The sequence below is a fragment of the Diceros bicornis genome, chromosome 18 (genome assembly GCF_020826845.1).
Source record: "Diceros bicornis minor isolate mBicDic1 chromosome 18, mDicBic1.mat.cur, whole genome shotgun sequence".
Classification (NCBI taxonomy): Eukaryota; Metazoa; Chordata; class Mammalia; order Perissodactyla; family Rhinocerotidae; genus Diceros; species Diceros bicornis.
In genome coordinates this window covers 49,992,341-50,014,132 of record NC_080757.1, presented here as the reverse complement: position 1 = coordinate 50,014,132, position 21,792 = coordinate 49,992,341, and the positions used below count along the sequence as shown (strand labels likewise).

At 45.8% G+C, this 21,792-nt stretch overlaps 2 protein-coding genes across 2 annotated transcripts in view; one reads left to right on the top strand and one right to left on the bottom strand.

Moving 5' to 3' along the window:
- The window catches only part of WIPI1 (WD repeat domain, phosphoinositide interacting 1), a 28,960-nt gene extending 28,338 nt beyond the window's left edge, over positions 1-622 (top strand). Inside the window, exon 13 of the mRNA XM_058561437.1 lies at positions 86-622. Coding sequence (XP_058417420.1) covers positions 86-133 — 48 coding nt within the window. The 3' untranslated portion in view covers positions 134-622. The remainder of the gene's footprint in view (positions 1-85) is intronic.
- The window catches only part of ARSG (arylsulfatase G), a 109,171-nt gene continuing 88,000 nt past the window's right edge, over positions 622-21,792 (bottom strand). Inside the window, exons 9-12 of the mRNA XM_058561433.1 lie at positions 20,610-20,718; positions 14,025-14,145; positions 9,438-9,528; positions 622-1,935 (exon numbers count right to left, since the gene is read on the bottom strand). Of these exons, the coding sequence (XP_058417416.1) occupies positions 1,622-1,935; positions 9,438-9,528; positions 14,025-14,145; positions 20,610-20,718 (635 nt within the window). The 3' untranslated portion in view covers positions 622-1,621. The remainder of the gene's footprint in view (positions 1,936-9,437; positions 9,529-14,024; positions 14,146-20,609; positions 20,719-21,792) is intronic.

Here is a 21,792-nt window from a genome sequence, read left to right as displayed (position 1 = left end):
TGGGCACAGATCTGTGTCGATGATGCAGCCTGCCTAACAGCCTCTTCCTGGAAAGAGTAAGGCCATTCTGTTTTGATTTCGGTAGATAATCTTGTGCCGTGGAAGTCAGAAGGGCAGAACAAAGCAGTCATGATGACAAGCGCGCCTCAGAAATCAGCACATCCCTATCAGGTGGTTTCGGAGAACACGAGGAAGGTGGAAGAACGGAGCGCGATTGTGTGCGCAGAATGGGGGGCAGGAATGCCGCGTGCCGCCTGCCTAAGCCCCAGAACAAGGTTCTCTGCTCACCACGCCCTCCTCAGCCCTGGCTGCCAGTGGGCGCGGGGGGGACTCTGCATACAGGTCCTGCTATTTAAAATATGTTACAGCCATAGTGTCCATGCTAACTCACCATATTGGTCTATAACCGGAATTTTATATTAAAAAGGGCATCCTTTTTAAATGTATGCTGTGTAAAAATGTACTTATAGGAAAATCTCTTCGAATTGTATTTCTGGTATATGACATACATAGAGAGAGAGACTATTTTAGCCAGGCAAAGTATTTTTGCAGTGATTGGAATAAATCATTTATTACCTTTGAGTCCCATTTAGGACACTAATAATAAAATCATGCCAATGCATTTTTGAGGCTTTAAAAATTTATTTCTTCGTGGTTTTAGGAAGCAGGAAGAACTCCTAAAATCTTTAAAATACAGCCATTTGACCTTTAAAAGGGGGTGAGGGGAGGTGGGTAGGGCCATGGAGTTATCTGTGGGCTCTTCTGCTCTGAGACCTGGAAACAGGTCTGACTATCTAGTCAATACCCTGTACTCAAGGTGTCCGTGGAGAACTTTGTAGAAATGGAGGCTCTCAGGCCCCACCCCAGACCCACTGAGTCAGAATCTGCATTGTCACAAGATCCAGGTGATTTGAATGCGTGTTAAAGATGGGGAAGCCCTGCTCTAGACACCAGTTGGAATGAATCTATGCTAAACTGACCAGCAAAACTGGGCACGTTAAAAAACAAACCTGGGGCTGGCCAGGTGGCATAGTGGTTAAGTTCATGTGTTCCGCTTCGGCAGCCTGGGGTTCACCAGTTCGGATCCTGGGCGTGGACCTACTCACTGCTCATCAAGCCATGCTGAGGCAGCGTCCCACATAGAAGAGCTACAACTCTACAACTATGATCACAACTGTGTGCTGGGGCTATCAGGAGAAAAAAGAAATAAAAGAGGAAGATTGGCAACAGATGTTAGCGCAGGGCCAATCTTCGTCAAAAAAAAGATAAAAGGAACCGAAGTGCTAAAAAAAAAAAGAAAACCTAAAATGTATTGAATGCCTGCTCTACTTCACGCAGCGTGCCAGGCATGTTCATGTACTGCCTTAGGTAATCCTCAAAATCAGCTTGCAGGTTATGTTAAACAATTGCCCAGGTTTGGATGCTGGGCCTTGAACCTGGTCTGACTCAAAGCCCGTGTGCTTTCCATTACAGCTCAGCACAGCTGATCTCTCAAGCCAGCAGGCAGAAGGGACAATGGGGGGCGCCAAGTGGTGGCCTCAAAACAAAATTCTGAGACTTAGTTTGAAAGCATAACTCTAAAGAGGGTAAAACTGAAGTTGGGGGGTAAACTTGCCCCATCTCATTTCTGGATCTTTCTGCTCATGGAAAAATCGGTCTGTTGGGTAGTTTGGCAGCGGCAGGCAGTCTGGTGGGGATTGCAGCAGGGAATTACTGAAGGATCCTGAGTGTAATCCGCTCTGGAGATGTTGTCGGCAGCGATGTCTTGAAGGATGTCCGCAAGGACCTCTCTAACCTTGGGCAGTGTGCGCTGGTATTCGGCACTGCCTCTTTCTAGAGGCACACCTTCTGCAATATCATCTTCTAGATTAAAAATAAGAGGAGGCTCATGATGCTGCTCGGGCCCAATGCTCCCATCACAGGCTTTGGCTCCACCTGGAGAGAGGGTGACAAGAAATACCCCGTTAAACCCAACTTTGGCCCTATGCTGGAAAGAGGAGAACTGTGATTATCAATTAATTCAAACCAGCACTTGAATATTCAAATGATTGCTTTCGCTGTCAAAGAAATTACGTTGAGAATCTAGAGGCTCCTTCCAGTGATGCTCCTGTTGTCAAAATGATCTGGAACTTCTCCTTGGAGTTGCCCTCAGAGGCAGTAAAACATCTATTCAAATATCTTTCATCTCTGCCCTTTGGGAGTAAATTTAATGTTTTTTGACAATTGATTTCTTGAATACCAAAGATATTCAATTTGGTGAATTAGGCGGCAAGGCGAGTAATTTCACTTTGAGTTGAAGTTGAGATTCTTGTATGAATCAGAATCTGGCTATTAAGGCAGTCCCAAAAGAAGAGTGACAAAAATGTTTAGAGTGATGGCAGCATCTCTGGCTGTTAATGATCCAGAGTCCTCGTTTTTTTGTGTTTGCCTTTTCCATAAAAAAAATAGTTAAGGTATCTGACAGAAATCAATATAATATAATTGAATAAACAAGAGGAATTAAGGCAAAGGATAGCCCATGGAAATACAGGAGTTGCTAGACACCCACTTTGCCTCTGAGCTTCTCAGCAGCCAGATATTAATAACGTAGAAACTTATCAGCCGCTCAGGAGAGACAGAGCTTTTTCTGGCACTGAGATGTGAGAGAAATTTTCCCAATGCTCCTCCTCCGGGGGACCCTGCGTGATGGAATGCTCAATGGCTGTGTGATTAGTATGGTCCAGCTGATGACAACTGATCACACCCTTCAGTACATGATGAGAGCATAATGCCAAAGTGCAATTCAGTAAAAGCAAACCCACAGGGGCCGAAGCCATGCTGAGGATACGGCTTTCATTCTGGTCCAATCTGAACAGAAATAAGATGTGAAATATGGAGTGAGAAGAATGGGTAGATCACACAGCCTTTAGGCAGCCCTCTGTTAATGGTCTTCCTCTTGTGACTGAGACTCAGGTTGTTCAGAAGAGAGGAAGAGTTATTGCCTTTGCCTAGAGTTTGGAGTTGAATTTGGCTCTTCTTCATTGCCAGTAAAGGGCAGTGACATGAGGTTTGGCAATCAGCCAAGCAAAGGTTGGGACTGACCTCTCTTATAAAAATGAAAGGCTCCCACTTAAGGCAATAGTGGAGTAGCTTACATAGAACTAACCCTCCTGTGAATAGCAATGATAAATTCTAGGCAATATATTAAAAAAAAATACAACCAATTGAAGGCACTAGAAAAATAACCAATACAGGCAGAAACTGAAAGAGATTCAATCCTTGAAAGGAGGAGGCCGCACTGGTTTGGGTCTGTGTTTAAAAGTTTTTCCCCTGGGGACGCCCACCGTCTGTGCAGCACGGAGCAGCTGGAGCCCAAGGAGAAGACTGTGGTCTCTTTGGCTTGAGATGTCAGGGGACCAAGTTCAGGGCTCTACAACAGATGAAAATTGGTGGACGAAATCCTGGGGAGGTGGGAGCCAGAGAGGGGAAGCGTCGAAATCTGAGAATAAACTCCCTTCACATCCTTGGCCAACCCCTGAACTGTGCACGCACAAGGGAGACAGATTCTAGCAACAGCTAGAAGTTTGAATAGCTCAGCAGACATTTCTGTGCCACTTCCCCACTGCAGGGAAGATAGAGTTTAGAGTATGAATTCTATTAAGTTAGAAAGGCTTGATAAACACTTCGTATTTTCCACTGAAGTCCCAAAAGGTTCATGTTAGGAATAAAGACCATGTCCCAGGACTAAGGCATTTACCTAAGATTACAAACAAAATCTGAAAGAGCCAGTTCTAACGAAGTATAAAACCAAACCTCCACAAATTTAAGGGGATTAGCTAGTAACTGCCTGTGAGAACAAAAAATCAACACTCCTCAGGTAACAGACGTCAGAATCTCTACAATGCATCATCCATAATGTCCAGGTTTTAAAAACTAAAGAAGAAACTTCCAGTTTCTGGTCCGGCATATAAGGAGCTTAGAAGTTGTCCCTCCATCCTAACAAGTAAAAATCTGAACAAACTGAAAAATCAACAACTCTTCTTTGATCTATCAGAGAAGTAAAGTCACAGGGCAAACCGCTGCCCCCAAATGGGAGAGACAGACCGGTGAATACGGAGAATCACAACATACTGGGGCAGAAACCTATGAGCAGACACCTCCGGGAACCAGTGCCCTTGGAGGAAACCTGAACTGTAATTGACGAACTGTTGGAGACTCAGTGCGGACAAGTTTGAGAGTTAAAAACCCCATGGGGGTCCAGTCATTTCTGAGATGGAAATTCTAAAAAAGAATCAAAAAGAAATGCTAGTGATCAAAAACACTGTAATGGAAATAAGAAAAAGAATGCCTTTGATGAGCTCGTTAGTAGAATGGACATGGCTGAGGAAATAATCTCTGAGCTTCAGGATATCTCAAAAGAAGCTTCCAAAATTAAAAACCAAGGAGAAAAAAGGAGTGACAAAAACAGAACAGAATATCCAAGAACTGTGGGACAACTACAAAAAGTATAATAAATGTGTAATGGGAATACCAGAAGGAGAAGAAAAAGAGAAAGGAACAGAAGAAATAAATGAAACAATAATGACTGAGATTTTCCCCACACTAATGTCAGACACCAAACCATAGATTAAGGAAGCTCAGAGAACACCAACCAGGATAAATGCCCCTGAAAGGTACTGTCACGAGAATGAGAAGACAAGCCATAGACTAGAAGAAAATATTTGCGAAAGACATATCCGATAAAGGACTGTTATCCAAAATATACAAAGAACTATTATAACTCAACAATAAGAATGTGAACAACCCAATTAAAAAGTAGGCAAAAGACCTGAACAGATACCTCTCAAAGAAGCTATACAGTTAGCAAATCAGCATATGAAAGGATGCTCAACACCATATGCCACTAGGTGGTTGCAAATTAAAACAACAGTGAGATACTGCTACACGCCTGTTAGAATGGCCAGAATCAAAAACACGAACACCACCAAGTGCTGACGAGGATGTAGAGCAACAGAAACTGTCACTCACTGCTAGTGGGAAAGCAAAATGTACAGCCACTTTGGAAGACAGTTTGGTGGTCTCTTACAAAACTAAACATACTCTTCCCATATGATCTCGCATTTGCACTCCTTGGTATTTACCCAAATGAGTTAAAAACATATGTCTACACAAAGACCTGCACATGGAAGTTTATAGCATAATTGTCAAAACAATTTATTCATAAGTGTGAAAACTTGTAAACAACCAAGATGTCTTTCAGTGGGTAAATGGATAAACAAACAGTGGTGCATCCAGACAATGGAATATTATTCAGCACTAAAAATAAATAAGCTATCAAGCCCTGAAAAGACATGGAGAAACTTTAAATGCTGTATTAGTCAGCACATGCAGTCATGACAAAATACCCTAGAAAACGACAGACCGATATCCCTTATGAACATAGATGCAAAAAAACTCAAGAAATACTAGCAAACTGAAGCCAGCAGCACATAAACCATAACCAAGTGGGATTCATCTCAGGGATGCAAGGTTGGTTCAACATATGAAAATCAATGTTAAACAATGTAGATTAATAGAATAATGGACCAAAAAAATGATCACCTCAAAAGATGCAGAAAAAGCATTTAACAAAATCCAACACCCTGTCATGAGATAAACACTCAACAAACTAGGAATAGAAAGAAACTTCCTCAACCTGATAACAAGTATCTGAAAAACCCACAGCTAACATCGTACTTAGTGGTGAAAGACTGAAAGCTTTCCCTCTAAGATCAGGAACAAGATAAGGAAGTCCTCTCTCACTACTTCTTTCAAGATTGTACTGGAGGTTCTAACCAGAGAAATTAGGCAAGAACAAGAAACAAAAGGCATCCAGACTGAGAAGGAAAAAGGAAAACTACCTCAGGGCTACCACAACAGATGAAAATTGGTGGGCGAAATCCTGGGAAGGAATGAGCCAGGGAGGGGAAGCCTTATCGTCTGAAAATAAACTCCCTTCAAATCTTCGGCTGACCCCTGAACTGTGCATGCACAGGGAAGACAGAGTCTAGCAACAGCTAGAAATCTTTGTAGATTCTACATATAAGATAAAATGATCTTACATATATAGAAAAGCAAATGAATGAAACTCTCCAATTAAAAAGCAGAGACTGTCAAACGGGATGATATAGCAAGAGTCCAATCTATGCTGTCTACAACAGACTCATTTTAAATAGACAAACAAATGAGTTGAAAGTAAAAGGAAGAAAATAGATACATCATGCAAAGAGTAAGCATAAGAAACTGTGGCTATGTTAATATCAGGCAAAATACACTTCAAGATATGGAATACCAAGATAACGAGGGACATTTTGTAAGGATAAAGAGTCCATTTTTAAGGAAGACAAAACTAAAGGGAAATATAGACCATCCACGTCCTAAATGGCGATTTTAACACCCCTCTCTCAACTAGTAGAACAACTAGACAAAAAGTCAGGAAAAATATAGGTGATTTGAACAGCTATCAACCACCTCCATCTAATTGATATTTATGGAACATTAAACACAAGAACTGCAGAATACACATTTGCTTCAGTTCCACAGGCTATTTTCACCAAGATAGACTATGCAAGGCCATATAATAAATATCGGTAAATCTCAAAAGATTGAAAACTTCCAGGATATACTTTCTGATGACAATGAAATTAAATTAGAAATTACAAAGATAAAGTATCTAGAAAGGCCCCCAAAATTTGGAAATTAAGCAACACATTTCCAAATAACCTATGGGTCAAGGAAGAAATTGGAAGGGACATTAGAAAATATTTCCAACTAAATGATAATGAAAATAAAACATGTCCGAATTTGTGAGATGCAGATAAAGCAGTGCTTAGAGGAAAAATTGTAGCTATAATTGCTTATATTTGAATATAAGAAAAGTTTAAAATTAATTGTCCAGTGTCTGCTTCTGGAAACTAGAATAAGGAGAGTAAATTAAACTCAAAGTAAAGAAAGAAATAATAGAAATAAAAGCAGAAATCATAACATAGAAAACAATAAAGGAAGTTAACAAAGCCAAAAGGTGGTTCATTAAAAAGGTTAATTAAAAGGACAATGGGGAATATATTATGAACAACAATATGCTAATAAATTTGACAACTCAGATGAAATAGACAAATTATTTGAAAAACACAATTTACCAAAGTTGATACCAGAAGAAATACAAAATCTGAAGAGCCCTATGCCTATTAAAGAAATTAAATTTATAAGCAAGAACTTTTCCATTAAGAAATCTCCAGGCCCAAATAATTTCACAGATGAGTTCAATCAAACATGAAAGAAATAATACCAACGTGGCACAGACCCTTCCAGAAAGCAGAGGAGAAGGGAACACTTCTCAACTTAATTTACGAGGTCAGCAAAACCCTGATACCAAACCCTGACACAGACACAAGAAAGGAAAATTACAGATAAAATCTTAGCAAATCAATCCAGCAATATATAGAAAGAATAATACATCACAACTAAGTGGGATTTATCCAGGAATGTAAAGTTGACTTAATATTTGAAAATCAATCTGTGTAATTCACAGCATTGAGTGTACTTACATAGGTATATACATTTAAAAAAAACTCATCATATTGTATAGTTTAGATCTGTGACTTTCACTGTGTGTAAAGTTTGCCTTAATTACTTAAAAAAAAAAAGAAAATCAGTAAGATACCTTAATTCTAGGCCACACACCAAAACAAAAGAAAATCAGTAAGATACCTTAATTCTAGGCCACACACCAAAACAGACTAATTGCCTTTTCAGGCCACTCCTAGTTCAGGACCATAACAGCAGATCCTCATCGTAGGACACACATCTTTCTCTGATCTAATGCAGTAGAGGTCAACTCATCTAGCTTATCCAAAAGCAGTTGTAAACAATTAGGATGCAGATTTCCCAAGGGCCAGGGACGGGAATCAGAGCATGTCCATGTTTCGTCCTATTCACAATTTTCATCCCATCTGTTGAGGTTTCGGTCCTCCCTACCCTGACTCTCCCGGGAGTTTGGTGACTCCTCAGAAGAATAGACCTCTCCTGGGTATCGTAATTCCAGTCTGATAGTGATCATTTTAAACAGTCCTATTACTTCATAGTCACATTTATAATTCCAATACTGTGGTGTCAAGGGCTTTCTGGCAGGGTTATGACTTCTGAAATTAACTCAGCCTGGAGAAACCATACCTCTTAGATAATGTAATGTAAGGACTGTAATCTAGAAACTTTCCATCTGAAAGCATAACAAATATCTGACTGGTTTGCATTTTAGGTTTTGGAGAATCAAAGACTGTTGTGGCATTTTTAATATCCCTAGAGTTACGAATTCAAAGAACTTGTTTTGTTTTTATGCCACATTTTCCTCGGGATCATTTATTTACACTTGGGGAAAATAATTTGTGTTCTTTATTATATAATTCTTTGGAAAGCTCTAACATTAAATAACTGAATCAAATTGGAATCCACATCAGGTCCTAGATTTGGGGGGGAGGGTTGTTTTTTTGTTTTCGTTTTTCATTCATTAAAAAGAATGTTAGGGTTCCTACTAGATGCAAGATACTGTGCCACGCACTTAAGCACTTAAAGACAATAAAGATTAACAAGCTTATAGAGCTCTGAGTTTAGAGAGGTTAAAACCAGTAGAGGAAATAAAACGTACATAAATGACTGGCATATATGGCACAATGTGATAAATATCAGAGTTCTCCACATCCTACCTGGCTGGGAGGATGAGAGGGAGTTTGTGATCAAGGTGGCATTTGGCCTTAAAAGGTAAGAGGGACTTTAATATGGAGGCCAAGGAAGAAGGCCATTGCTCTTGGAGAACTAAGACTAGAAAAGTAGAGGGACCCATGATGGAGGGAGTCTGAATTCAGTTGGCAGGAAGAAACCATTGGAAGAGTTGAGGACCATCCTGATCCAGTATCATATTTCTAAAATATACATTTAAGACAGTCACAGAGTGAAGCAAGAAGCAGAGAGACTTCTGTTGGTTTGCTAAATGGACCTCTAAAGTCTATTTTCTGAAACAGTCTATTGTCAAGTAAATTACACTTTAAAATATCTCCAAGCTTCCATTTAATGTTGAGCCAAACTGGCATTTAAAGCATAACAATGGAATGAAACATTCTTCATGTGAAAAGGAGCTGTGTAAATGTGCTGAACTAACTCTGAGCTTGCTGGAAATTTAGGCAAACAGTAGAAAGACCTTGTTTGTGCATTTGTGGGTACGGAGGGTCTGTGCTGGGCCCTTGAATGCTGGGACCTTCTGCCAGGCCTGGGTTTTGGCGGGGGGGCACTGTCAGAGGTGCTGAGAGTTCCCGGAAGGAGGGCAGTCCACACTCATTCCTGGAGGCCTGAGTGAGAGTCCAGGTGGAGTAGGGATCAGGGGCCACCATCCGGGTGTGTGAGCGGGAGGCACCTCTCGAACTCACCAGTGGTGTAGAAGGCCTTGTAACGCTCCAGGCGGACAGTCTGAAGGGCCCCGTACTCTCCTGCTGCCCCGCTGTTGGGGTGTAACAGCACCTAAGAAAGAGTGGCAGGGCTTACTAATAGGAAAACCATGCTAGATGCCCCCTGGAAAGCATTACTTTCTTTGTCGTGGTCCTGCTTCCCCATCACCCCACTATCCCGGCCCCCACCCCTACCGCGCCCCAAACGCTGACAGCCACGGGACTATAGTCCACACTGGCCATCTCCCAGGAGCCTTTGTAAAATAGCTATTTTGCTAATTAATTAATTGGAGCGGGTTACAGCTCTGGTCAGATTCCTAGGCCCAAAACCAGCTCCATAATTTGCAGGGTCCAGTACCAAATGAGAACAAGAGAAATCTTGTCCAAAAATTAAGAATTTCAAGACAGCCACAGCACGTGGGCTATAAACCAAGCACAGAGTCCTTCTAAGGGTGGAGCCCTGGTCACACGCCCAGGAGGCCACCACTGCCTGGGTCCCACTCTTCAGGTTCAAGATGGGGCCTGGGAACCTGCATGGTCTGCAAATATTCCCAGGGATTCTGACGCAGGTGATCCTCAGATCTCTTTGAAAAATGGCTTCTTCAGCAGCCAGTCAATTTTCTAACTCTCACTTGATCAAAGATGGCATGAGAAGTATCCTTGAGAGGACAGCTCAGTGTGGTTTCTCCAGAACTGAGCACAGCCCAACCTCTGAACGTAGGTGTCCTCACCTTTGACTCAACCCTCCTCCACTTGGACTGAGGAAATCCTTCCATCAGGTCATCGATGAAAGAATCACTCTACAGAATGGAACACTTAATTAAGGGTTTCCAAGGGTGGGATTTGGTAGAAAATAAATGACCTGTGTCCTTGGTAGGTTGGTGGGTTTGGGCTGGAAGCGTGAGACCGCCCTGGTATGAATCATGACCAATATATATTGCTGGAAAGCGCTTACATGATTCAAAGTTTCCATGGGGCTAAAAAAAAAATGAGAAACATCTGTTGGAGCAGTAAACAGCTGTCCCCCCAAGTTTCCCAGCTCCGAGAGGATGCCGCCAAGGGTGGGGCTCCTCCCACACCTGCCGCTTCCGTGCTCTCGTGACAATCCTCGCAAGCTCCCCCGCCAGCGTGATGACAGCAGGCTCCTTCCAAACAGGAAAAGAAGTCAGTAACTCAAAACCCTCACTTCTTCCAGGCCTGCAGGAAGCCAAGCCTCTCACCGCAGGAGGCTGTTTTGTTTCCTTCTGGAGAGGGCAGGAAGTGGGAGATTTGGAAAACCTATTGTCAACTGATCTATGATGCACTCAGACCCCCAGAAGGTGGGAGTCAAGGTCCACGGGTTTGAATCATTGACATTATTTGAGTCTCAGTAACAGAAATTTCATAAGGGTGAGCTGCCACATTCAGGATATTTATGCGGTGTTACCAGAGGCAGCTTCCAAAATCCAAAAGGAAGCAAAACTTCGGGATGGCTCGCTCTCAGAAATGTGGATGGATTTTGGAGAACTCGTATATGCCTTTTTTTTTTTCCCTTTGAGCAGACTGATTATGGCGTTCTTGTTTATATCAACATAGGAAGGAGGTTGGCAAATTTACACATGAATCACAGCTGAAGACATTTCCTCTCCAAAGGACTTCCGGTCCGAATTTCAAAGATAACTTTATCTTCTGCAAACATGTTGCACCTTCCAGGCTGCGTTTCTTACCTGTTTGCTCCGTTTTATTTTGTTTTGCTTTTTTAAGCAGGCCAGTGTCTCCTTACATTAGGCCCTGGGGTCTGGTGCTTAGTTAGCATCCCCAGGAGGGCACCTCCGCCCCATCAGTGTGGGGTGCACAGCTCTCGTCTCCAAAAAGTGTTTGGCCATTTGCCAGCCACTCCGGATGGCGTCTTTCACCACTAGGGGCCTCCCTAAGAGAAGTGATCCGTGTTCTGGAGACTAAAACCAGCTTCTGTTCCCTCAATGTATGGCCTCCAAGGATGTGCCAAGCATTTTATGACCCACAGCAGCCCCAGACTGGTTTGGGCTGGGCAGGTGCAGAGCCATTAAGGAAGCCGTCCCTTTGCCGACAATTTTTGGACTTGGTCATGGCAACGTAGGGCTGAGATAGGACTTGACCAGTGTTGACAACCTCCAGCTTCCACTTGGGAGTCAGGCAAGGACAAAGTGGGACATTTGGTGCCAGGCTGTGCATCCTTGCCTTCCTGGCTCCCCTCTCCCTCCTTGGTTGCCCTCATTGCCTAGACAAAGAGCTACCAAGATCAGAAGCAGAAGGCTCAGCAGATGCAAGAATGCACAGCATGGCATCAGCCGCTGTTGGCTTCGAACATCAGACATGATATCCCTAGCTGTGGATGAAGTGGGTAGTGAGAAGACCATTCAGGAGGAAAACCAAGAGCCCATTATTTGCCTTTAAAGCTCTTAAAATTGGGCTTGAGGAGGTTGCGCAAGGGTACCTCGCTCTAGGTTGCTTTAGCTCTTCAACTTTCGGTTACTTTGTTTGCAAAATGGGGAAGAACCCAATTGCTGAGAAGTATTTGCATATTGTTTTGAGATAACCATCAAGGAGTTACTTTGAGCTTCTTAAAACTGGAATGGTTTTCTAAACCAACCCACATTAGAACGGTTGTAAGCCCAGGACATATCTAAGAGTGAACATAAATTGTGTTTATTGAAAAATACATGTGTACACATGTAAGTATGTGTGTGTATATACGCAGGTCCATGTATGTATATCTCCATAGTCACTCATATTTTTACCTCCTGGCCTCCCTTCTGCAAATTCAAGATGATGGACTCTAGTCTCTTTAGTGGCTGACCAGAAAAGACCAAAGACAAATTCAGGGCCAACAACTATCTATGTTGCCCTCAAACTCCAAATAATCTTATCTCGAGCATCTTTACTAACATTGCAGGAATATAGTGCTCTGGGAGGCTGGGTGTGGCCCACAGGTGCCAGCTCTAAACTGCTTTCACTCTTGAAGATAACCATCAGCAGCTTCCGGTAAGCAGTAAGTTATAGCTGTTTCCTTCTGGGCCATGGGGTGTGGTTAGGGAGCAAATTAGCCCAACTCCAGTTGTGTTACCACACATCGTATGTCCCCATGAAAACCCCAAAGGGTGTTGTGGCTCGTATCGGGTCCTTCTACCTGGTTCCTGGGCCCAACCCCTTTGGGCACGAGACCAATGACGATTAAGCCCCGAGGATGGGGCCTGTGTGAGTGTGCAGAAAGCTGCAACTAGAAAAAGAGAGCGCGCTCCCGTCTGAGAACGGAAGTTAGCGCGAGAAGGAGCTGGCTTCCACCGGTGGACCAACAACGTCAAGGGGACCGCAGCCCTTGAAGCACTTCCTGGTGACCCCAATTATTCTATTAGTAGCTGTGGTAATAAACACTCCAGAGCACCTCTCCACTGACGTCTTCGATAACCCCCCAGGGTTACATACTGCAAACTTCCAGCCTGCAGGCGGAAACCATCTTCCTGCTTTGCTGCTGCTGGGAAGTGAGGCTTGGCCTGGAAGGGTCTACAGCTCCGGAGGGTCAGATACTCCGGGAAGAAGCAGTGCTTCTTCAGATGACATTCCAGACATCATCTGACAGAAACTACACCAGTGCTCACAGAGGCACCGACGGCCCCCTCAGGACCATTGTGCTGGTTTGCTGGGGCCGGCGGAGAGGGAAGGGCAGCTCCAGTAACCGCCACAGTACCTTTGAGCAGCACTTGAGTCACTTCCATGTGACCCTCGGTAAACACATAAATAGACTCTTTGATGTGTGAGTCCTTAACTGAGAAGCCGTGTACTCACAGGGACTTACAAGGGGCCCCTGGGTTCCGCCGGCCTCCTCCTCTCCTCCCACTTCCTCTTCCTTTTGGCAAAAGGAAAACACACGGAAATGACAGGGAAAGGCCATCAGGCCTGACATTTCCTGGCAGTCACTGCTACCAAGGGCTTCAGAGCATGCAAAGAAGGGACAGTGGGGTGCTGGGAAGCGGAAGCCCAAAGCTAGTACGGGGCTGTAGAGTCATGTGTGTGCAGAGCCCTCCAGGAGCTGGGAAACGTCCCTTCTTTCATTCATTTATGCATCCAATTTGCATTTACTGCATGCTGGCTGGGTGCCAGGCACTGTTAGGTGCGCTGAGAATTCAGCGGCGAGATCTTTGCGCTCAGGAAGCTTCTGGTGGGGGAGCCCCACAACACATAAGTCACAGACACTGGTCAGCCATCTCATCTAACAAAATGTGCCAGGTGCCTACATTGTGTCAGAAAATTGAATAATTTTGAGAAAAAAACCCATACGTTATAGGGAATGAGCACCAATGTACACCCACCCTAAGCCAAATTGTTAAATATAAATCCGGATGGACAAACTGGATTGATTATAGGAGAAGAGAAGGAAGGGAGTGGAAAGAGAGGGTCATCTCTAAGGAGTCACTGCTTAGTGACTGGATCTTCAGCAGCCACTTGCATGCATCTTCCGAGGACAGTTCTGTTTGCACAAGGGCTCCCGGATGAGAGGTGGAGGCCAACCTCCTGAAGAGCCTGGGCGGGGCACATACCTCCTCCACTTACCCTGTGCCCAGTCTTCGACCCACCAAAGAGCACCTCAGAGGCGTCCAGACCATCAAAGTGCCGGTCGCGGGGCAAGCTGGCCCCAGCCAGAGCCACCACGGTGGGGAAGATGTCCAGCACACTGCAGGAAGAACAAGACAGCATTGGCCCCAGCTGTTCCAAGACTCTCCCTGGCCATGCTGTGGTCAAGACCCACCCGAACCAGCCCAGACTGAGCACCAACAGTCTCCCATATGGCCTGCCCCCTCTGCCTGCCTGTCCTTCCTTCAGGTTCCACCTGGACTTCTGCTCCTACAAGAGGCTGAATGGCTCAGTGGTTCAGCACCCAGGTTCCAGAGCCAGGTGCTGCCTGGGCTCAAATCCCAGCTCTGTCATCCGTCTAGCTTCTCAGTGCCTCAGCCTTCTGTTCTCTAAAATGGGCATGATAATAACAGTGCCCACCTCACAGGGTGGTTGTGTGGATAAAACACACAGGTAAGGCATGTAGAAGGTGGCCAGCATGCAGAAAGTGCTCACTGGATGTTTGTGTTATAATTATTCTCAGGGGCACCTCTCTAAGGACTAAGGGTTTCTACCTGTCACCAACTAGGCCACAGCCACTCGCTGAGAGGGAACAGTGTGCAACAGGTACCCACCAGAGATTGTTCACTTCATTTTTCTTTCCCTGGGCCTCTGTGTTGCAAATATCTAGACTTTGTTTAGAATGCCATGATATGTGAAACATTCTACTCTTTTATTTTAGCTCTTTTTTCCCATCACAAAAGAGTAAATATTTATGGTGGGAAAAAAAAAATAGAACATCCAGAAATATAAAGAGAGAACAGCGCTCAAATAGTCCATCACCCAAAGGCAACCATTGTTAACATTTTGGTGGATTTTGTTAATGTGATTTTTTTTTAAGTCATGTGGTACAATTTTTACTCTGCTATAGGGCATAGCTCCCTCCAGGCTGCTGTGCTCACGTCAGAAAAAACTCTTCAGCGTGAACAGACAGGCTGCCCTTTCAACAGAGCTGTTTATCTGAGGGCCAGGCCAACTGAGAGTGAGTGGGACCTGATGGAGCCGGGAGGGCAGGGCCAGTGTTGGGGATGGACTTCCCCAGGAAAGAGGTCCTGGTTCCCTAAGGCAGAGCACAGCAGCAAACTTCAGACTCATTCACAGGGAGACCTTAAGGGCCACGCCTCCCACTTTCCCCACGGTGGGTCTGGGGAGGGGCTCTCCAGCCTCCAAGATGCACTGCAGGAGGGACCTGTCATGGCGCTCCTCTTCCCTCCGCCGGCCTCCCTCTGCTCTCCAGGACTCGGCTATAACCCCAGGCAGGATCTCCCCTCTGACCACGGTACAGGGTGTTTCTGGTTTGCCTTCGGCTTTCACAGTCCACATAGCTGGTGGTTTATCTCTTGAGATACGCGCTCCAGGAGCTGGCATCTCACACGGATGCCGAGCCGAGGAGTGCAGAGTGAGCACTCACAGAGTACAGCACAGTCCAGAAAGCTGTCCAGAGTCCAAGGTTCCTGCCACAAATCGGGCAGCACAGGGGACTGCACTTCAGTCCCAAACGCCATGGTGGTCGGGGCTGTTTGAGCCTTCTCAAAATTGTGTCCCTAAGAGAGACTGGCGTCACACATGAGTCAAATCAATGAGCAAGAAAAACAGGATCTGCGTTAGATTTGGGAATGTATGATATACTTTCTTTTTCCATCTTGTTTTTTTTTCCCCTCTATCATAAGGTTTAGCATCCTAATTACATGGCACTAAGTCTAATGTTCACGGAACCTAGTGTCTCAGAATTTGGCAGGAACTTCAGAGGTAGTTTTTAGTCCACCCAGAGCACAAAGAAAACTCTGGCCCACGAGAAAAGCTTCAACATCTCTGGTCACTTGCCAATCTGGCATTGACTGCCAAGCTCGGGCTGTCAAAAAGGCCTTCCTTATGTCATCGAGGAAGCTAAGCCCCCGAGGTTAGCCCTGGAAGAGCGAGATCCTCCTGGGCACGCACAATCCCAATGCCGTCCCAGGGCTGGGCCGCCAGCCAAGGTGTGAACTTGGACAAAGCATTGGTTCCACTGGCTACCAAAGGGACCCCAGCTGCTCCAAATCCCAAATCTCACCTCAGAAACTGGTCCTGGGATTCTTTGAAACCTTGGAGAAAGAGATCAAAAACCCAAAAATTTACCTTTTCAGGTTTCTGCAGCTCATAACGATGCTTGGGATGGAGGCTTTGGCAGGGCTCCATTCTGACTTTGGTGGGACCTAGGTAGTTTGGCCTTCGTGGGCCCCTTCCTCCATACAAAATATTAAAAATTATATTTCACAACTGCATTGACATAAGATGAATATAGAGAGTCTATATGAAACCATTTTCTTCAACCAAAAGTTCCTTTTTTTCCTTCTGATTTTAAAAGAAAATAAAAATTTCATGTGCCCCTAAACTTCAGTCTCGTGGGCCCTGGCACCGTGCCTCACTGACCTGATGGAAAAGTCGGGCCTGACTCCTGGAGGGAGGAAACCTCACTTCACCGGGCCTTTTGGTTATGAGAAGGGCAGCCAAGAGCCTCCTCATGGCAGGAGAGGCTGAGGTTGCTCTGCACGAGGACACAAAAGGCTGCCGTCAGAGTAGGCAGGGGACACTTGTGCAGGTTCTGTGGCCCATGTGAAAATATTTTCTTGTTTTCTTAATGTGGCTTCAGCCAGCCCAGGGCGCTGAAGGTTGTTCAGAGGAAGTGCGTGGATTTGTGTTCTTATCCAAGGAGTTGCCAAAGGAACCTGGTGCAGAGAGGAGAGGATGGCGAGGAGGATGCAGGAGGGCCCTGCCCCTGGTCGGGGGGCAGGGCGGGGAGGGGGGGAGGCTGAAAGGCTGCAAAGGGGCTGTCCCAGTGGAATAGCCTGGACCTCAGGACACGGGTTGATGGGAACTGAGGTGTTGTGCTGGCTGTCCTGGGGTGGAGTGCATCCTAGGGCCTGGGGGTGGGGGGGTTGGGGGGGGTGTTTCCTAGAAGCTGAGGACATTATATCTGGGAAAAAGGCGGATGTGATCTGAAGACGGGAAGTGAGGAGGGTGAGGGGGGTGCTAGAGGAAGGATTGGGAGTGCGTGGGCCTGGGCACAGCCGAGGCTTTTTTTTTCTCTGTGTCTGGAGTGAGGCAGGGGAGAGCAGAACTTCCTCCAGACCGTGGAAGAGTGGGAACTGTCCCCGGGACGTGGCCAGCAATTCATTTTTAGCATTTAGTTGTGAATTTCTTCCTGTGTTGTAATCCCCTCTTGTTACCCTGGGAAAAGCTAGGTACCGACCCCTTCCTGGCCTAAGCCCCGCTGCAAAGGTTTGAGAGGCTGCAGGTTCCCCCAGAACTCCCCTCGGGTCCCTCTTAGAGGCCAGCAGAGCACAACAGCACCATTTTCGGGGAGCACGGGAGTCCCAGAGCATCAGGAATGCCCAACAGCAAAGCGTGCACGTCTGTTACAGAGCAGGGTGCAGCCAGGGGCAGGGGTGGGTGTGAGATCACCTCCCCATCTCCCCCCACCACTGCCCACTGCTAGGTACAGGGAAGAGGGAGGCACTTGGAAAGGAAACAAGTGGGTAGACTCTGCCCGGGGGCTGACACCTAAACCGCAGGACACTGACATGAACATCACGTCCTTGTAGCTTTGTATTTCTGGGACTTGGTTCTGCACCTCAAGACAGTACAGAACCAGCCGAATCCTCCTTCCACATAACTGACTGCCTTTTGAATATTGTAAAAGAGCCACGAGGTACCCCCCAAGGGATTATCCACTCTCCTGGCTAAACAGCAGCTATAGCTGTTTTTCAAATGAGATTGTTTCAAGTCCTTCACACCATCCTGGTCACCCTGTACTTGCCCCGTAATCTCCGAAAGAGAGGTGCTCTGTTCTGAACAGAGATGGGGGTCTCCCAGCTCAGATGCAGAGCAGACTCTTCCCCTCTTTGTACATGACTAAGAGAAATCACATTAAAGTGGTGGTTCTCAATCAGCGTGAGTCTGTCCTCCCAGGGGACATTTGGTGCTGCCTGGAGACATCTGGGTTATCAAAACTGGGGGTGTGGGAGCTATTGGCCTCTAGTGGGTAGAGGCCAGGGATGCTACTAAACATCCTACAATGCACAGGACAGTCCCCACAACGAAGGATCCGGCCCTAAATGTTAACAGTGCCAAGGCTGAGAAACTCTGCTTCAGAGTTTTAGAGTCAAACCACCAGGCTCTCTCCACATGTGCTGTCGAAGCCTGGCCCTCCTGAAGGTAAGGTAGCTCCTACACACCAGGAGCCTTCTGTTTGATTTGCTTATTACTACATCTGAGTCCCTACAGCAATGCTGGACCCATAGTTGAACACAGCAGTAAATATTTGTTGAATAAATGAATTTCCCCCATTCTGCAATTGTGTCACTGGGATTTGGGGTCAGGGCATGTGCAAGACCTTTCTTTGATCTTATTACATCATATGGGTGCACACCAAAATATTAACACTGATTATCTCTAAAAGGTAACCAGTGGCGTTAGTGTGGACCCCTTCTCTCCTGCCCCCCGCAACACACTTTTTCCTTTTCTGTATTCATGTGAGTACTTATATCAACTTATCTACTTTCTGATGCCCATAATTCCTCAGGCCACCGGAATACAGGTTTAAGGCACTCTGGCCTTAGCTCCAAGTGGCTTAAGGGAGTTACCTCTGACCCAAACGCAGATCTATATCCCTCTGAGGAATCAAATACTAAAATAGGTGGTAAGCGCTTTGGGAGGGAGTGCCTGGTGGGGCTTCCAAGAACATGAAGTATTAGCATCAGTTTCTTGAAAATGGATTGTAAGGCCATTCTCCTTAGAGGTGACCCTGAGGGAGTCATGGAAAGGGGCAGTCGACACATGGTGGCCTTCTGGCAGGAAGGACATCCACCCAGGTTTGCTTCACATGAATTCACGTGGGGAAACAGCAAGAGAGTGAATTCTATGAGACAAACTGTCCTACTACAATCGAGGGTAATTTAATGGCAAAACATATCCAAGAGGGGCTGATATGGTATATCGGTCTTGTCCTGGTAAAATTCCAGGGGCCCTCAAGCAAATATTACCTTGTCCCAAGACTCGCTTCCTTCTGTCACCAAGCTATTCCCTAAATCAGTTGTCACCTCTAAGCCCTGAATTATCCACGAGATGATGCAATTTTACCACGGTGCCACAGTTGACTGTAGGCGCAAACCGTTCTCAAATGAGAAGCGCGTGCTTGGTTTTCAGTGATGTAACTTGAGAGAGGGCCGAGGTATTTGTGCATGTGCGGCCCAGCCCGTGAACACTTGGCCTGACTGCACCAAGTCAGCCCCATAAAAAGCAGCCCACTTGGCCCTCTTCCCAGCCAGCCTGACATCACCGACTCCAGCCTGTGCTGCTGTTGTCACACCTGCTGGCACCCCCTGACAGCACGCTGCCCCCTCCTGATTGTACAGGGCTGACCCGGAGTCCTAGGGGCCCACAGGCTGCCAGGGAGGGTGCCTGCTCACCGTCAGAGCTGTTTACCCTTCCTTTCCCCTCGGCTTCAGCCTCTCCCCTTCCTCCCACCAGGGCAGGGGAGGTGGAAGGGAGCCAGTGCAACTTCCTTTCCTCTCCGAGGCTGTATTCTTTAGGCCAGAACCCATTCGGCTAATGGTGAAGAACCTTTGAACCAGTAAATCAGTCTTTAACCAGAGCAAAACTTCTGGGCACGTGAGCAAGCACCGGTTTCTATGGAGGGTCCCCTTGTCAGTGATTACGGGGGCAGAACCATGGAGAGGAAGTCCCCATCAGAACACGTGAGAAGCCCCCATTATAAGTCATGGTTACATAGCTGCATGGCATTGCTTTCAGTGGGGCATGCCACAGCTAAGTTCTGTGCCAGGGAGATAGCCTCCTGGATGTGCCTTAATAAGGACGTAAGAGTGATGGTGAGATATTGTCCCATTTACAGTTGTCCTTCGAATATAGAAAGTACCCAGTAACTCACCTTATTCTAGTAGCTTCATTGCTAGAGGTAGGAAGAATGTCCTCACCTAAGCATTCATTCTTTCCTTCCTGGAGTGGTGGGGCTGCCTCTCTTCTCCTTCCTCTTCGGGGCAAGTGGACATCTAGATTCCTTTCTTGGGGCCATGTGACTGCCAGGGACACGCTGGCAGCCAGCATGGGGGGACAGCCACCCCTAGGACACCTGCCCTACCCCCAAGGATGGAATAATTACAGCTCGAATGATCTATTCCCTCCCGTCAGCTTGACCCAGGCCAAAAAGGGAGATGCCGCTGCTTGCTCTCCAGGAGACACTGCCACGACTCAGCACCAAAGGCCGTGAAACCCACCCAGTCTCCTCTTCCCTTGGACATTGAACCCAGAGATGATTTGAAGAGTCCCGCTGCATTATTGCTTTAACTAGCCCATGCAACTGCCTGCGCTGGATCCATGCTGCTACAACCAGAATTTTGGAAGAATCTGAGAACAAAGTCAGGCAAAGTCAAGCAGTGGATGAGCTTCCCGAGGTCTCTAGCCATTCGAGCATCCACGACTTTGCTTGCTCTAAACCCCAACATCTCAAGGTAGTTGGGGGTCTCATACCTTAACAAAGCAGTGCTGGTGACATTGATGGGGACTCTGCCAGGCCAGTAGGCCAGAGCCGGGACCCGGTGTCCTCCTTCCCAGGTGGTCTGCTTGGCTGGACTTCCCCCTGTGAAAGGAAGAGAGGCAGTTGGTCCTTTGACGTGGTAACTCGGAACTTTCCATCTAAGAGCTAGTCTCTGGGACAATAGTCCCTGTCCAAGAGGACTCTGTAAGAGTTTCTGATAATTCCAACAAAGGAATGAGTTCTTGTAGTAACCACTTAGTTTTATTCAATGAGCTAATATCTTTCAATATTTGCTTTTATTTTACTGGACTCAACATATGTAAATAGTTGCCCCAGTCACTCTCTATTGAATCATGTCAATTTATTTTCTCCATGTTACTTTTAACACTTCAAATTGTCTGCTTTGTTTATTGACTCGCTTATCGTGTATCTCCATTCCATCGGTCTTGTGCACCCAATTCATACTAGGTGTTTAACAAATATTTGTTGAATAAATGAATTTGTCTTCCTACTGATCATAATGTGACTGTTTAGGATGAAAAAATACAATTATTTGAAAAGAGAGAAAAGCAGAAACTTCCCCAGCTATTTGATCTGCCCAATACCCAACAACTGATCTGGCCTGGATTTTATTGTATTTTGTTCTGCTTTGCTTTGCTTTGTTTTTCCTTGAATTAATAAAATTGTTCTGATGTTGTAGAGACAGCGTTAGTAATAGCTCTGACCTCTTGCCTCTTGCAGGGAGGTAAGAACAATCTATGTGCAATCTATGAATTTCCACTTTGGTAATTCAAAGAATTATTTCTGTAACCACTAAGTCAAAAGTGACCACCAATATAATGATGACCAGCGGGCTGGAAGAGATGAGGTCATGCTTTATGGAAACATCCTGAATTCATGTTGTGTTGAATTAACCATGACCATCCCCACCACTCCCACACACATCCCACCCTCATCCTAGTGGAGCCAAGGATTCCACAAAGTTCGCGTGTGGAAAGCCCTTCCAAGGCAAACGCTGTATGTGGCTCACACATACTGTGGTCATTCAGCTTCCCCATGTTGGGCTGGTGTGAATAATGAAAGCAATGATGATGAGAGGGAGGGGGCCACAGGACCAAGGCTTCTGTTGCTCTGTACTCACACAGCAGCCAACAGAACCTTTGATGTCCCTGGCCC